The sequence below is a fragment of the Sesamum indicum genome, linkage group LG11 (assembly GCF_000512975.1).
Source record: "Sesamum indicum cultivar Zhongzhi No. 13 linkage group LG11, S_indicum_v1.0, whole genome shotgun sequence".
In the NCBI taxonomy this organism is placed as follows: domain Eukaryota; kingdom Viridiplantae; phylum Streptophyta; class Magnoliopsida; order Lamiales; family Pedaliaceae; genus Sesamum; species Sesamum indicum.
In genome coordinates this window covers 7,763,140-7,780,134 of record NC_026155.1, presented here as the reverse complement: position 1 = coordinate 7,780,134, position 16,995 = coordinate 7,763,140, and the positions used below count along the sequence as shown (strand labels likewise).

At 32.5% G+C, this 16,995-nt stretch overlaps 1 protein-coding gene across 1 annotated transcript; it reads left to right on the top strand.

The window, feature by feature from the left end:
* LOC105173539 (probable lactoylglutathione lyase, chloroplastic) lies at positions 10,519-14,686 on the top strand. The gene is made up of 9 exons (XM_011095320.2): positions 10,519-10,814; positions 11,979-12,183; positions 12,285-12,409; positions 12,572-12,636; positions 13,207-13,419; positions 13,536-13,583; positions 13,843-13,950; positions 14,028-14,168; positions 14,599-14,686. The coding sequence occupies exons 1-9, from the start codon at positions 10,676-10,678 to the stop codon at positions 14,638-14,640; spliced, it is 1,086 nt and encodes a 361-aa protein (XP_011093622.1). The 5' UTR covers positions 10,519-10,675; the 3' UTR covers positions 14,641-14,686.

Genomic DNA, 16,995 nt, shown 5'->3' with positions numbered 1-16,995 from the left:
AAATATGATAGAACATCATTCACTTTGTCTGATACAATGAAGGCTGTAATCTATTTCTTTTTTAATTCACATACACAGCAAATTGACTCGCGCACGCATTCAGATTTAAACACAAGACTTTCTGTAAGAAATCTTGAGCCCAAACGTTGAGTTGTTCCCCATGGGACGAGTCTGTAGGGGTTTTAAATGAAGGTCGTTCACTTTCTTTTTTGATAATTTTATAATTTATATGTAAATTATATTAAATCGAAAATAACTTTTTTCATGTTAATTGAATTCCTCAAAGATTGAGAGTTCTGCTTCGATTCTTGAATCGTGCTTTTACTCAATATTAAAGTGAATTTTTTGGTCAGCATTAATCATGAAAAAGATTATAGGCAATTTAATTAATTTAATATGAATATAATCATTTGATGCGATTCGTTCTACGTCTGATAACTACAACTTATCTGTTTCAAATAGACATATTTCTGGAAGGGTAAAATTGTCATAAAAAGAAAGATATGCATGCATTTCCAAGTAATAAGTCAAATTGTATTACATCACACGACTGCTTAAAATAGTTATGAAGTCAATGTGGTAGCTGTCCAAGCCCCAAAAACATCTACATGCACGTAGCTCATCATCCTTTAATTGCTCTGATTTTATTTCCATCAGTTTTTGCCAACTAACCTCAGAATCTAAGTCCATGTTGAATTAAGGGGGTGTTCAATAGCTAAATTAAGTACTGCCTAACTATTTCAAGAAAATAAATTGAAAAAAAATATGTTTTATTTACAAAATTTGTACTTATGAACCATTTAACTGTGGTAAAATTCAGAATGTTCGGAAATTAAAATCAAAAGTGAATAAAAAATTGAAGTTGAAATTTTCGGAGAAAAACTTAATATGTACGATTTTATCGACAAAAAGTTTGTGGATAGAAACATATAAGTTTTGGCTTTGATGCTTGCTATAGTCTAGCAATACGATAAAATGTCGAATGATTTACCAGTGTTCCTAAAATTTTTGGGGGATAATCTGCAAAATATGGGTTGATGTCATGATTTTGAGTTTGTAATTTTAGAGAGGAGTAAAGCAAGGTGCTATAATGAGAGAATAGACAGGTTTTTGAGTTAAATGGACTGGTTTAAGTGTGAGTCAAAGTAAGTTCAAGCTATTCAAGAGTAAGTTATCTCATTTATCCTACCTAGACTCTTATTTAAAAGAGGCGGAGACAATTCAGAAGTTGGTTGAGCATCATCATCATATCCCCTGATTTCAGAAGCTTAATTTTCTTTCCTCCACACAGAGAAAATAGAGTAAGTATAATTTTTAGGGATTGCACTGGTCTAATTGGATGCAATGTCATCGACGTGCCGCGCAAAAAGGAGTCAAAATTGCCACTTCAATAGGAAAATTGTCTATTTAGAAAAAAGTCTAGTACATGTTGGGGACTGGCATAGCATTAACCCAAATTTTCAATTGGTACAGTTATCCACTGTTGATGTGTCTTCAAATTGATATATCATTCGAGATGAAAAGTGATGTTGGTGTGTCAGTTGAGCTGATTGGCCACCAATAGGCTACAAGTGGACTTGGATTGGTTAGATCGTCCCAATAGTTTTTTGAGCTAGCTTGAAGATGGTTTTATGTTCCTTGTGTCTTATCCACCTTTGGCATGCTAGTTATGCAGTAATTAGGCATTAACTCTTTGGCTAATTGGGTTGGACAACTCCATTAGGATTTGAAAAATTGATACTAGGCATCATCACTGATGTAAATAGACTACTAGAGTAGAAGTCATACGTCACTTGCTTTTGCATGTGTGTTAGCTCGCCTCAAGTACTTTTTTGGTGTATAGTGTTAAGGTTTGTAGCCCTTTCACAAGGTAAACATTATATTATTCACAAGCCAAAGCCTGTCAAGTTGTCACAAGTTATTATCCCTATCGGTATAGTCACAAGCTAGAGCACTTCAGGTGGTCATAGGCAGTAGCCCCCATCAGGATGCTCATAGGGTGAAGTGCGTCAGGAGGTAATTGGTGGAGCCCATGTCTTAATAAGCGTGGTCACTGTCTGGAACCTATAATATTATGATAAGCCTGATCCATTTGATTATCATAGGCTATATGCCCCATCAGTATGGTCATTTGCATGAGCACAATGGGTGGTTATCGATAGGAGCCCGTAAAATTGTCAAAAACAATAACCTACGTAAGCTCTTAAATAGGTTGTAGCCCATCAGCAAGGTCACAAGTTGGAGTCTATCAAGTTGTTAAAGACAGATAACCCTTGTTAGCATGAACACCTGATGGAGCCTATTAGGTGGTCAAAGGTCGGAGGTCATTAGATTATCATAGACCATAGCCCCCATCAACATGGTCAAAGGCTGGAGCTCGTCCGCTTGTCACAAGCCATATCCCTCGTCAATGTGGTCATTGGGCAGAGCCCGTCAACTTGTTACAAGCTATTGTCGCCAATAACTTGGTCACAGATAGGAGCCCGTCAAGTTGTCACAATAAAGTGATCACAAATCAGAGCCTGTTAGGTAGTCACTGGCTATAGCCCCCCATCAGCATGGTCACAAGTCGTAACCCATTAGGTGGTCACAAGCTAGACTGCTTTAGATTGTTAAGGCCACAACGCCCATCAATGTGGTCATAGACCATAGCCTTCTCAGCATGGTCATAGGGCGGCCTCACTAGGTGGTAACAAGCCGAAGCCCTTTAGGTAATCACGGCCATAGCTCCAGTTGTAGTCACAAGCTGAAGTTCATCATGAGCTAGCAATTTATTTTTTAGTAGGACACAAAATAATAATAAAAAAACATAAGAGTTTAAATATGAGGTTGTTTAACTAGTCCAATGTTACCTACATAATGCATGAGTGGGATACTTACCAATTACTAATTAGGTGAGGAATACAAATCTGGGTTCGTTAAAAGCACAACTTGTTGGTTTGATTCTGTAATAAATCTCAGCCACCTATCGTCTGTTCAGGAATACTTAATTACGCCATTCTCCAACTAAATGGTCTTGAACATTAACGTTGAGGCTATTGTAGGTATATCAGTGATGCTTACCAGAGTCCACCAACACCATAAAGTATCGAACGACTGATTGAGGATTCTAAGATTTTCTAGTGACAAACCTAAAAGTTAACACTCCAATACTTTAAGTTAATAATGAATTCAGAGAAGATTGAAGCAAGAATATAGGAAAAATATGTAACAATCAATAGGTTAAGTGATGTACAAAACATGGGTGGAGTGCTATAGAATTGAGAGAATAGCTAGGTTGGTGAGCTAAGTGAATAGATGAAGTGTGATTTAAAGTAGGATCAAGTGAAAATTACTTGTTTTGGCCTATCAAAACTCCAAATTAGGGAGTCGGATAATATAATATGAGAATCGATAGAGCATGACCTTTATGTCCATAGATTTTAGGAGAAGTCTAATATTTTGGATTACATTGGTCCAATTGCATGCCACGTTATCCACATCCCATATGTGCAAGAATCGGAGCTTCAACATCAGCAAGAAAAATGCATGTTAAAGAGGAAGGTTGTTACCTATTGATGACCAACATAAGCTTATTCTAAATTTCTAACTGATGTATATTAGAATATGTGAATATAAAATCAATTAAGTTGGACTTTATCTATTTTAAAAATGAAAGAAAAAAGATAAGAGTAGCCCAAATGCACTTTTCTTGCATTGATGTCTCCATATGAAAACCGAGTTGTTAGAATTAAACACGACATCTATGTACATACATACATAATATCCGGCTTGCTATTCTCGAGATGCACATGGAAGACATGACACACATTATCATGGAGACGTACGCAAGACATGGGATTCCCCACTACTCCCACTTAACAAATGGAATGACAGAGCAGAGCATGCATGTATGCATGCATGCTTCTTCACCAATACCATTCCACGTTACTATATATTTATTCACGTCAATTGAATAACTATGTCTCTTTAATTCACAATAACTACATGCTATTTCTTTTGATACGGAGTATGCGGCCGAATATCTTTTTGTAAAAAAACATATCAAATTAATTTTTTTATATTTTTAAAATAAAATAATTTATCTCATTGAAAAGAGTGGTATATGGACACGCCACGTGTGCAATTTTTATTGAGTTTTAATAATAAAATATTATTTTATTTTTAAATATATAATATATTATGTATAAAAATAAGGGTTAAATTCATTTTGACCCCCTGTGATATGTAAAAATTCAAAAATTTCCTTATGAAAATTTTAATATCAGAATCATCATTATGTTATGAATAAATAATAACACCGCCCCTTCATCAACTTGAGCCTATTTTTATTAAAAATAATGACTCAATTGCTTCTCCTAGTCAACCGATCAAATCATGCCTATTAATATATAATTTATAACTATTAAAAATATACTTATAATATATATAATTATAATTTATAAATAATATTATTTTAAAATAATTATCATAACCCACTCCCACCCCCCACCCCCTATAAGACCCCGGCTTCGATGCCACCCCCACCCAACCTCGACCTCTTCAGATCGCTTTTTTTTAATATATAAATTAATTTTTAATTAAGTAAATTAAAAATAATATTTTATTATATAAATAATTAAATAATTATTATATAAAATAATATTTTATTATTAATAAATATATATAAATTTTAATTAAAAAAACCCTAAATAAAAACTCAGAGATTCTGTGTTTTCAAATTTCATGTTTAATTTTCTAATATTATAAACTATGAAGTCATGCTTGGTTGGTGATGCCGCAAGAAAGTGTAAGAAAGTGACAGAAATTGAAATAGTAATTTTATTAATTAGGGAACGATCCAATATGATTTATCAGAATTTTAATACAAGTTTATTTTTCGGTTTTTTTTTTTTTTAACTAGCTCATTTCAAACGAAGACAAGGATATTTATACAAATACCTAAGCGTTATTAATCACAAGTAGTATGAAAATACAACAATATTTTTTAACTACCCTGATATAAGGCTATCATTTAATGAACAAGAACAACAAGTAATTTACGACCCCACTTATCTAGCAATCTATTACAAACTCTTATCTTATTTCACAACCTGTTGTGACCTTAGTTACTCCAATAATGACATCATATTTTGTCTCGCAATCTACTATGACCTTATCTTATCTCGCAATCTATTGTGACCTCATATCTTCCTAATTTGACAAAAATCCAAATTATCCTTTAGTTGTTCGTTTCATCCATCAACAACCACCCAATTCTTGAATATTTTCTCAAAATATTAAGGAATTAAGTTATATCTCTGCAGTTTTGCTAGGCATTCTTGAGATACTATAGAGGCTTTATTGACATGTCCTAATCAAAAGCAAATTAACTTGTTGTCCAGTTATGCAACATAGCGTAATTTTTGCATGAATATACTTCTCCATTGGTATTTTTGTTTGCCTCTCTCCCTTGTAAATTTTTTGTTCCATGGGCACCAGTTCAGTAGGGATAGGTCATAAGTCTCCCTCATTGGTTGATACTGTGTTGGGTAGCTATCTCGCACTATAAAAAAATTATTCTATTGAAATGGAAATTTGGGAAGACCAATGTTAGTTGAAAGGATCGTCTCAATTTTGGACGGATTTGTACTAAAATTGGGTATTTTCAAAACGGATAAGGTGCTTGTTTTTACGTCTGAAAAATAAGATCATATGAAAATATGAACGAAAAAACAATTTGTCCCAAACCTTTCGAAAGTTAGTCCGAATTCTTTCTTGTTATTCTTTTGTGACGGTATTTGAAACGAAACAACAATGGATAAAAAGTTCAAGCGACTTTTCGAGTGACATAATTATTATTTCTTTTGGTGTTTATTAGTTCTAACATGTTGGTTGGTGATGTCGCAAAAGAGTGACAGAATCCAACACGCTTTACTAGAATTTTCAATGCAATTATTTTTTTTTGTTCTTTTTTTTTTTAACTCGCTCCTCTCAAATGGAAAAAAGGGGTATTTGTATTAATATGTACGCATTATTTATGATAAGTATTATGAAAACACAGCATTATCTTTCAACTACTTTAATGTAAGGATATCATTTATTGAATAAGGGCGACAAGGTAATTTGCTACCTCATTATATCGATTTATTGCAATCTCATATCTTATCTCACAACCTATTGTGACCTCACTGATGTCATAATCTATTGCGATTAAATATCTTGTCACGTAACCTATTGCGGTTTCATTTTATCTTACAATCTATTATGATCTCATATCTTCTAAATTTGAAAAAGACCAAATTATCCTTTAGTTGTTTTTTCCTTGATTAACAGCCCCCAATTTCTGAATATTCTCGGAAAATATTTAGGAATTAAGTCATACCTCTATACTTTAGCTATCGAGGCCTTTACTGACACGCCCTAGTCAAAGCATTATCAACTTGTCTTCTACCAGTTGTGTGCAACATGTTAAAATAGCAAGGAGAGTTTTTCTCGCATGAGTTTATATTTCTTTTTCCCGTCTGCCTTTTAATGTTTTTGTAATAGATATGATGAGTGATCAATGTTGATGGGTGCTATAAAATTGTGGCACAAAACCCAAACCCTTTGGTAGCCCATCAATCGAACTCAACCCACCTGGAGGCCCTCTATCCGAACCGACCCACCACCACTACCCGACCTAAGTTGTTTTATATTTAAATCCTACCTAACCCTAAATCTATTATCTATTTCCCATTCTTCTCCTTTTTCCGTCGGCTGCAATCTCTCTCTCTCTTTAATCTCCCATGATTATCTTCTTTCCCTCTTCCCACAGATGACCACAGATGGGGCACTCTCCTATAAATACAGGTTTAGTCCCTCTAGGTGGGGGATTGCTCTTACTCTCTAAGCACTCTCTAAACATCTCTAAGCACTCTCTAAACATTTTACAAGCACATTATCATGTGTTCTTGCACTTTGTTTTCTGATCTTTTTCACTATATCACGATTTTCATCAAGTTTATTTACCTTCTTTTACTTTATTTCATCTCAAATTCATACCTAACTTGGGCGTTGGGTACTAATATTTTTTTGCAGGTTCTCTCCTTGATGCCCGCATACGCTTCGGTCCAGGTCTCGAGCAATAGTTTATATCCCTTGGACCCGTGCTATTTTCGCAAACGTCATAGTGTATTTGGGATTTTTTTTTTTTGTGGATTAATTGGTAAATGATTGATTTATTTACTAGTTTCAACTTTCTTTTGATTATATGTAAACTATTACTAATGTGCTTTTACTAGGCTTGGACAGATTAGTTGTTAGTGTGTCCAAATTACTTTATTTTCGTAATGTAAGATAAAATGGAATATCTTATCAATCCATCAACTTTATTGGTTTGCATGCAGCTCCATTCTTGATTTCCATGGTCGAATTATTTGCTCAAAGTTGGATACACTTGCAACAAAACTCAAGCCCAACTGTTTTCTTTGGCTGATGCAAGGAAGATCGAGAATTCTTCCAAAAAGACGATGTAATTCTGGTTCAGGCTTGCTATACTCACCCAGTTGTGGAAAGATTTTGATGAATCGATATCTTACTAGTCCTAGAAAGACCTAACGAGGGACGAAGGCGGAGCTACAAGAAAAACAGAACCAGTGTGATTATTCATGAAGATTGCCATAGAAATTTCAAATGGACAATTTTTAAAAAAGAAATAGAGAGAAAAAGCAGAACCTTGTGAAGAAGAATCAAAACCTGAAGAAAGGAGAAGAGCACTCTTCTATTGTGGAGAGATGTTGAAGCAATTAAATGAGTGCGTTAGGTGCAATTGACACAAAAAAAAATGTAATTTTCATTAAAAATAAGGATAGGTTCGAAAGTTCATATGAAAAAAGTTGAGGATATAAAGGGAAGCAAAACACAATCCCAAATAAGTTGTCCTCTTATAATCAATTACAAATATTCGTAATTAGAATAAAACAAATAAGCATTTGAAAAAGTTGGTTAGCTACCTCTCATTTTGTTCTAGAATTCTTCTTCTTCGTAGGTCATTTGTGGCACGCGGGAAGGGCTCATGCAACTGCAGCAGGATTTGGAAAAGGAATTGATCGTGATTTTGAACCTGCTCTTTCCATGACCCCTCTTAATTGAGATGAGACAGGAGATCCAATGCTTCAATTGAAGTAGGAATCACTTTGATTCCATCATACATATTGGGATCAGGTTATACTTAAAAAGTCTTCCTTTTTTTTCAACTCATTCCTTTTTTTTCAACTCATTTCTATCTAATCGATTTTTCTAACCGAGCCAACTCTTCAATGACGGACTGACTAAATTGCTAGTAGAAACACCACTAACAAAAATTGAGTAGGATATTCCCTTATATCCTCAAGTAACATGGCCTAACAATACAGCAACATTGGTATTCCACCACCAACATCCTTCCAATCTCTCTCTCTCTCTCTCTCCCTCCCTCATCATTGGTATCTGTAGCAACAAGGCAATCATGGAGCAGTCGTCACTGGTGGGCCGCCTAAAAAGGACTGTCAAGAAGATCAAATTATTTTTAAAAAATATTGTAAAGTGATTGTTGTTAATTTTTGTACACAATATTTATAAATATATAATATTATTTTTGTTAATTTTTTTACATAATATTAATAAAAATATTAAATTTATTATTAAATTAAAATTAATTTTTTATTAAAAATACATTCTAATAATTGTATTTAAAATATATTGCTTGGTATTGTTACTCTAAAAAAAAGTCACACAATATGATTGTCGTTAATTTTTATATACAATATTACTTTTGTTAATTTTTTATACATAATATTAATCAAAATATTAAATTTATTATTAAATTAAAATCAATTTTTTTTAATAAAAGCACGTTCTAATAATAATTATTTTTAAAAAAATTACTTGGTGTGATTACTTTAAATAAATTTTTTTCACGCAAGAACGAGGACAAAGCCGGCCCACCAGTGACCAGCGCTCCACGGCTGCCATGTTGCTACAACCTTAAACAAGAAACCAATGATGAGAGAGAGAGAGAGAGATTAGAAGTAGATATTTGAAGCAGATGAAATAGTGTTGGTGGTGGAAATCTGATATTTAAAATTTTTTTATCAACATACCATGTTAATTTTATGAAATTTTGCTCTTTGTCATTCATAATTATTTTTCCACAAGTTTTTTCTTAAAAAAAAAACATTATATGGAGTGCACATGTGATATTTAAGGGTTAGAAATGTAATATTTTTCACATATGCACAGCATGTGATTTTTTCTGTAAAAAAATCAGCAAAAGAACAATCATATATGATAAAGTACAAATTTTACAAAATTGAGATGATAAATTGATACCAAAAAATTAAAAAATATCAAAAATATAAAAATATGTATAATTCAAATGACAAATTATATTTTTATCCTTTTTCTTTTACCTTTTGGGTCAGAATCGATACATTAGCAGGTGATTTATCTTTTAATTTTAATTAGACAACGCTTCTACCTATTTTCTTAAAACTCTTGAAAAGACCCCCCCCCCCCCTTTTTTTGTTTTGCCCCCCCCCCTTTTTATAAATTTGTTAGTATTAATTAAATAATTTTCCCAAAAAAAGAGAGATAAATGGAGAGAAAATAAGAATTGAAAAAAAAAATTATAGTTATTCACATATCAAGACACTAAAAAGGTACTGTGTAGTTATATATATACAAGTCATACTGAAGATACAGGACAATTTAGTAAAATTTAAATCAATCGATAAATTAATACTTTTTTAAAATAATATTTTTTCTCGATCCCAATTTGGACCCAAAATTTAAATTAATAATTTTAATAAATTAATAAGATAATAATTTTTTAAATGATCCTTATATAAATTTATGGTCCTTTTAATATTATAAATTAATAATTCAAAAAAATTATAACTATAACTAGACAACATAAGAAAATATAATTATATTGTTGTCTGCTTTTTCTTAAAATTTAAATTTAGTTATATTTCATCTCTAATTTTCCTTACTGCATTCAAAAGCTCCGACGTTCTCATACTGCAATAAAAAATTGCAAACAGAGTGCTTCGTTCTACAAAATTAGTTTCAAAGTTATTGTGTTATTTTCAGTTTCATCCTCAATTGAAAGAATATCTCTTTAAATTAATATATTATTAATTTATTGATTAATTAATACCTCTTTAAATTAATAAAATTACATGATCCCAATATTATTAATTTATAGAGATTGCATTGCACACATATAATAGGATAGGTACCACATAAATTTTAATGAATAAAAAAATAATATATAATTAAAAGTCGATCAAATAATTATTATAAGTGAAAGTAAAAATTATATATAATAGTATATTATTAATAAAAATAAAATATATAAATCAATCGATCCAATTTTTTTAAAAAAATAAAAAAATAATTTAAATTATTATCAATACAATAAGAAAATTAATTTGTAAATTAAAAGTATTTTTTTATATTAGTACAAATATAGATAGATAAATATAAATAAATATAGACAAAAGTAATGACATTCGAAGAGCTCTCCAATCTCTTCCCAATCAACACAATCTCCTCCTTTTGTCATTCCTTCATCTCTCGCTAAATCTCTTTCTCTTTGTGCTTTGAGTGTGTGGCAGTGTGCGTTTCTGTGTACATACACGTATATATATAGAGAGAGGGCGAGAGGAAAAAAATGGTGAGGATAATTCCTATGGCTTCATCGATTAAACCCTCACTCTCGTCTCTGAGGTTTTCTGGGATCCCTCGCTTCGGGGTTCCTCTGTCCTCGCCCAATTCTTATCGGAGGTTTACTTTGTTACATCTTGCAAGTGGTATGTGTGTTTCTTTTTCTTTGTGATTTTATAGCTTTTCTGTAGCGCTATTGTGATAGTTGCTGCTGAGTGAAATTCCCTTTCGCCGTTTGAATTTGTGGGAATAGTTGTAAATGGAAATTGGTTAGAATCTAGATTGTGGAGGTTGTATATTTGGTGGGATGGATTTGTTTACATCTCATTGAAGTTATTCATAATTGGTTTGTTGGATTAATTTGCGAAGGAGCGTGGCTGCTGTTGCTAAGACAGCAATGTGGGTTGGATACTTTTTGTTTGTAGATTATTCTCTGTATATTTGAAAGAAAAGTGATGAATGGGCAGTGTGCACTTCTGTATTTCTGAACTTTTGCTGTTTTAGTTTGGGAAAATAGTGATTGAAAATATTAAAGGCGTAACCTGAATTGTTACTTATGTCTACATTCACTGCAAGTGCCCAGTTGCTGACTGCAATTCTCCATATGACTATTCGGCACACTACTTAACTGGCTGAACTGAGGCATACTTTTAGTTAAATCTTAAATTTACTTGCTTGATTGTGTTGTTTTCTATTCTTTGTTTTCACTGTGAAAGCCGTAACAAGTTAATATAACTGCCGCAGAATTTCCAGTATCCAATCTAAATCCAGTAGTGAAAACATTACATGCTTTCTTAATTCTTTATTTGATATACCATTATGATAAATTAGCCAACTTCAGTCTGGGGTTAAATTAAGAGCTAAAGAAGTTAATATATATTATTTTAATCAATTTCCAAGAAGTGTAGTCTTTTTTATTTTATAAAATGTCTGCAATAAGTTAATGACCAATCCTTTGGCACTGTGAATGACTTCCTTCAAGTTGTTTGAGAAATTTGCTAAGCTTTTTGGTTAAACGTGGTACTGATGTGCAAGCCCAATAAGCCTTGTAGTATTTGTAGATATGATGTTCTAGTTTGAAATGCGTATCAGAGCTTGACGACAGTTATACAACATTCAAGAAAAATATCTGGCTTCCGCCTTATTGTATCTTATAATGTAATATCACAGCATAAGATTTGTGATTTCTAATTTTACTTAATTAATATTGCAATGATCGTCAAGAAGTACGCAACACGACTCAAGAATTAACTTTATAATTTGGTGGCTCAAAAAGTACTGCTTCTTTGATGATCTCAATGTTTGGACAGTGGTACCGCAGATGCAATCATTTGGGCTCAGAAATTCTAAGTTGTTTAAGGAAGATAGGTGCAGAAGACCAGTTAGAGCAGCAGGAAACACAACACAAGCAAGTTCTGCTACTACACAAGAAAATGTTTTAGAGTGGGTCAAAAAGGACAAGAGACGGATGCTCCATGTTGTCTACCGTGTTGGGGACTTGGACAGGACAATAAAGTACATGACTTTTTTGAAAAATTTAGTAGGCTATTGATCTTGGCTTTCTAGTTCTTCCCAATAAGAATGATTACTTTAGTATAATCAAATGGTGGCTGCAGATTTTACACGGAGTGTCTGGGCATGAAGCTGCTCAGAAAGCGAGATATACCGGAGGAAAGATATACAAATGCCTTTCTTGGATATGGTCCAGAAGATTCTCACTTTGTGATTGAACTCACTTACAGTAAGCAGTTGGCAGTGTTTCTAAAGTTCTCTTCTCTTGACCTCTAAATTGCTTGCTCAAATATGCTATGAACTCTGTCAAGTTACATGTGGATATTGTTAGCTACTGTTGCTTAAATTGACTAATGATCAATACTGTGCTTTTATCTTTTGATTTTGTCAGACTACGGCGTTGACAAATATGATATCGGCAGTGGTTTTGGTCATTTTGGAATTGCAGTGGAGGATGTAAGTTTTGGTGGATTTATATTACCATGCAGTAGATAACCTGATGATTGTCGATCTCGACAACTGTCACTTGTTTCTTCTTTCAGTTGCATTTGTCCTAGTTATCCTTATATCTTTTAAAATGCTTTGTTCTGATCCTTTACTCGAAGCAGTATGTATTATGAATCTTATTTTGTTAGTTTATTAAGTATTTTCCCAGTGATTAGGTGTATGGCAGGAGAGTATATGATGAATATTGGAAATATAGACCAGAAAGTACTTGTTGTCTTGGCACCCATGTCATGGTTAGATTAGTAAAGATATATGATATTTACCTTGGTTTCTTTCCAATTATACGGATGTATTTGCATTGTGCAGTTTTTGTTCTCTTGGAAGAGGATTGAGCCAATTGTTGTTCATTTCTAAAGAATTTTTCATAGAGAATCTCCGCGTGTGTGCGTCTGTCTGTCCTTCTACCAACCTCTCTCTCTCTCTCTCTCTCACACTTGTGGCTGCATGCACACAAGCCTTCAGAGATTCTCTACTTCAGATTTTATGAAATTTCCTGCAAATTTGTGTTGGAATTTACAGGTAGCAAAGACAGTAGAACTTATAAAAGCTAAGGGTGGCAAAGTGACACGGGAACCTGGTCCTGTCAAAGGTGGCAAAACCGTGATTGCATTTATAGAAGATCCTGATGGTTACAAGTTTGAACTTCTGGAGAGAGGTCCTACACCTGAGCCACTATGTCAAGTAATGCTTCGAGTAGGAGATCTTGATCGTGCTATTGAATTCTATGAGAAGGTGGGGTTCTTTTATATTTTCATGTCTTCATGAGCCTTGGCTACGGTGTTCAATGTCCTCCTTTTGTTTTGCTGCCATTTTTCTGTGTAAATCTTAAAGTGTTTTAATATATTTAGGCTTTTGGCATGGAGCTACTTCGCAAGCGGGACAACCCTGAATACAAGGTAGAACCTGCCTTTTCTTATTTAGATCTAGCTGCTGGAAGAATTGCACCTCAGCAGCTAATGTCTGTCTCCTCCATCCTCCTGGTGCATTAGAAACTATAGACTGATGTAAAATGTGTGAACCTTTGACACCCTGAAACTGAAGTTACTGAACTAATGCTGATTCTGAAATTGAGTTAGAGGAAGTGCTTGTTGATGTATAGTGCATCTGTATAAATGAACACCATGCACTCATAAGAGGTTTTTGTTGTCTGTGTAGTATACAATAGCAATGATGGGCTATGGTCCTGAAGATAAAAGTGTTGTGATGGAGTTTACATATAATTATGGTGTTACTGAATATGACAAAGGCAATGCGTATGCTCAGGTTATTCCCCTCGCCTTTTCTTCAGTAACCTGACAAAACAATGTTTCATTATAGTGGCTAACTAATTCCACTTGCAGATAGCAATAGGGACAGATGATGTTTATAGAACAGCTGAAGCAATTAAGCAATGTGGTGGGAAAATTACCAGAGAACCTGGACCTCTACCTGGTATTAACACCAAGATTACTGCATGCCTAGATCCTGATGGTTGGAAGACGGTATTACCTTTTTTTCTTGTGAACTGTTTGTTATGTTTAACTTTCTTCTTTACAACAGAACCCTACTGCTTTAAATTGGTCATTTGGCTTTCTGCATTATTTTTGTTATATTCATCTTTCCTAATGTAGATCAACAATGGGCATGTAGTGTTTCAAGTAATAGATTTCACTGTAAATAATAGGTTGCCCACAGGTCTGGAAATAGTAGTTTTGAGGGCATCAGATAAATTTTAGACATCAATTATTCTGTTGAATGGGGGTAGACATACATGGGAATGTTAAAGCACATAGAACGTACTGTCCCCGATACTCTTGCTCATTGTAATGCTCATCATAGTCACATTAAAGATTCCCCATTTTATGGTAGCTAGTAATGTTAGGTTTTTGTTTGTGAGGAGACATTTGGTAACTGTTGTTTCAATCCTTGCAGGTTTTTGTTGATAATATTGATTTTCTCAAGGAACTGGAATAATCTCTTCAGATACAAATTGTAATGCCACATCTTGGAGAAAAGCCTCAAGAACGAAGATTCAAAGTGTTTGTCCCGGCTTCAGCCAAATGATGTATTGGATTAGGTTTTGTAGATTAAATTACAGAGCATTTCATGAGTCAAAACCAGCTAGAGAAGGCTAGAAGCACACAGTCACATGTGGGCTACACTGTAGCAAAGTTGAGACAATAATTCTGCTCCATGTAGTTAATTGGTGTATGGTTGCTCACTTGGCTCTGTTGTTATTTTGAAGACTTGACAGTTTCTAATGATTCGGGAATTGGTTAACTAAATGAAATATTACTGGAACAATCTGGAACTTGTAATGACCGGGTGAAAACAACCTTTCTTCTTTTTGTTTCCTTTCATGTATGACTAGTAAGAACCACGTGCAATGCTTATTAAATAATTATATTATTTAAAATTTTAATTAATTAAAACTATAAGATATTTCATAAATTAAGAAATGCCATTTTGAAATTTAATAAGTAGTTTATAAATGAGAAGATTTTAATCGTTAAGCTATACCGAATTGTACTTTTACAAATTATGATAAATTACAACTGTTTTTCCTTAAGTTTGACAAAATTACGAATATTTTCTCATTGTTTAAATTGTAAATACCTCTTTCAAATAAAAAATTGAAGATGGGTAAAATAAATAATCTAAAAGGAATATTAGTTCATAAAAATATTTTAAAAAATTATAAAATTATAATTTATAATTTAAAAGGGCATTTTGGTCGATTCCCTACAAAATTTGGATGAAAACCTAATAGAATGGACTCGTTGTTAGATGGATATTAAAATTAGAGGGTATTTGTAATTTTTTAAACAACGATGAATTATTTGTAATTATACCAAATCTTAGGGGAAGTAGTTGTACTTTATTCTAAAAATTATTGTAAATTTTGTGTATTCAATGAAAATTAAAGAGCTAAATAAAAATATAACTAAATAAGTGGTTATGTAGATATATGGTTCTTCATTCATTTGTTTGTTCGATTTTGTTGGTAAGAGAAATTCTCTTGCTGATTTCATAAATTTTTTGGGTTTTCTCGATAAAATTATTAATTATCTCCTATTTGTTTGATGTTTGAATTTCAATGTCATTTTTTTATTCATTATTTAAACTTTTCATCATATTCTCAAGATATTGCGTCATAAATCTTATCTATTTGATGTATTGACTTTATCAACGTTACTTAGACTTTTAAACCAAAAATGATTAAGTGAGTTAATATCTTTATAGTTGCATTAGTCACAACATTCAGTTTTTCATTTATTATTCTATCTTTTCTTTAGCAGCATGAATTTGATATATGTTTACTGACTCATGTCTCTATAATTTTTCAAATTATGAGGGTCTATATGTAATTACACCAAACCTTAAGGAGGAGAGTATAATTATTCCTTACTTATTTTCTTTAAAAAAGAGAAACTCCATATTATTTAACACCACTACACCAATTCTTTTGTTATGTTGATAATGCCTTAAGTTGGTTTTCTTTTGCTTCTTTCTTTCTTTACTTCTTTTTTTTTTTTTTGTAAATATGATTTTTGGGTTTATTATTTTATCTTTATTTATAATATATTATAAAATATAAAAAATTATTTATTATATACACACAGGGACAACATGCTTCGGTAGCTAATATAAAAGATAAAGGACAAACTTCGGTATTACTCTCTCATCCCTATTTTTCATCCCAATTTAGTCGTTCATGTTTGAGATGCATTTTAATAGTCCTTCGTCTTTTAAATTTATCTATTAAAGTCCTCCGTCGTTAATTTTAACAAAATATGAACAAAATATCATAGCCATATTCGAAAGAATTGGCAAATACCAAATTTTGAATTATTGAGAGGATGTAAAAATCCAATTACCCAACCGCAACCCGAATTTCATGGGTCAAACAATTGGGACTTTCTATTCATCACAAATTTTCAGATTAACTACACTAGACCTGATTACTGTAAGCTTTGGAACTCTTTTTCTTGTTTCTTTCATTGTCACATGATCTTTGATGGCTTTGCCTTTTATGCAATTTGTTGGAAGGAAATATGTTGTTTAGTTGGGATGAATGCAATTTACCTTCCCTATCATATTGTAAATGAGCAAATTATGCCCTATAAAAAAATAATAGCAATATTACCTCCATGTCTAAGGAGACAAATTACTTCATTTTAAGAAACACAGGGGGTAAATTGCTGCATTTTTTTTAAATATAAAGAGATAAATCGTACTTTTTTTTACATAAACAAATAATTTGTTCATTTATAATATCACAAAAACATCACTTGCATTTTTCTCCAAAAAGATGTGGCTTTACCTCTT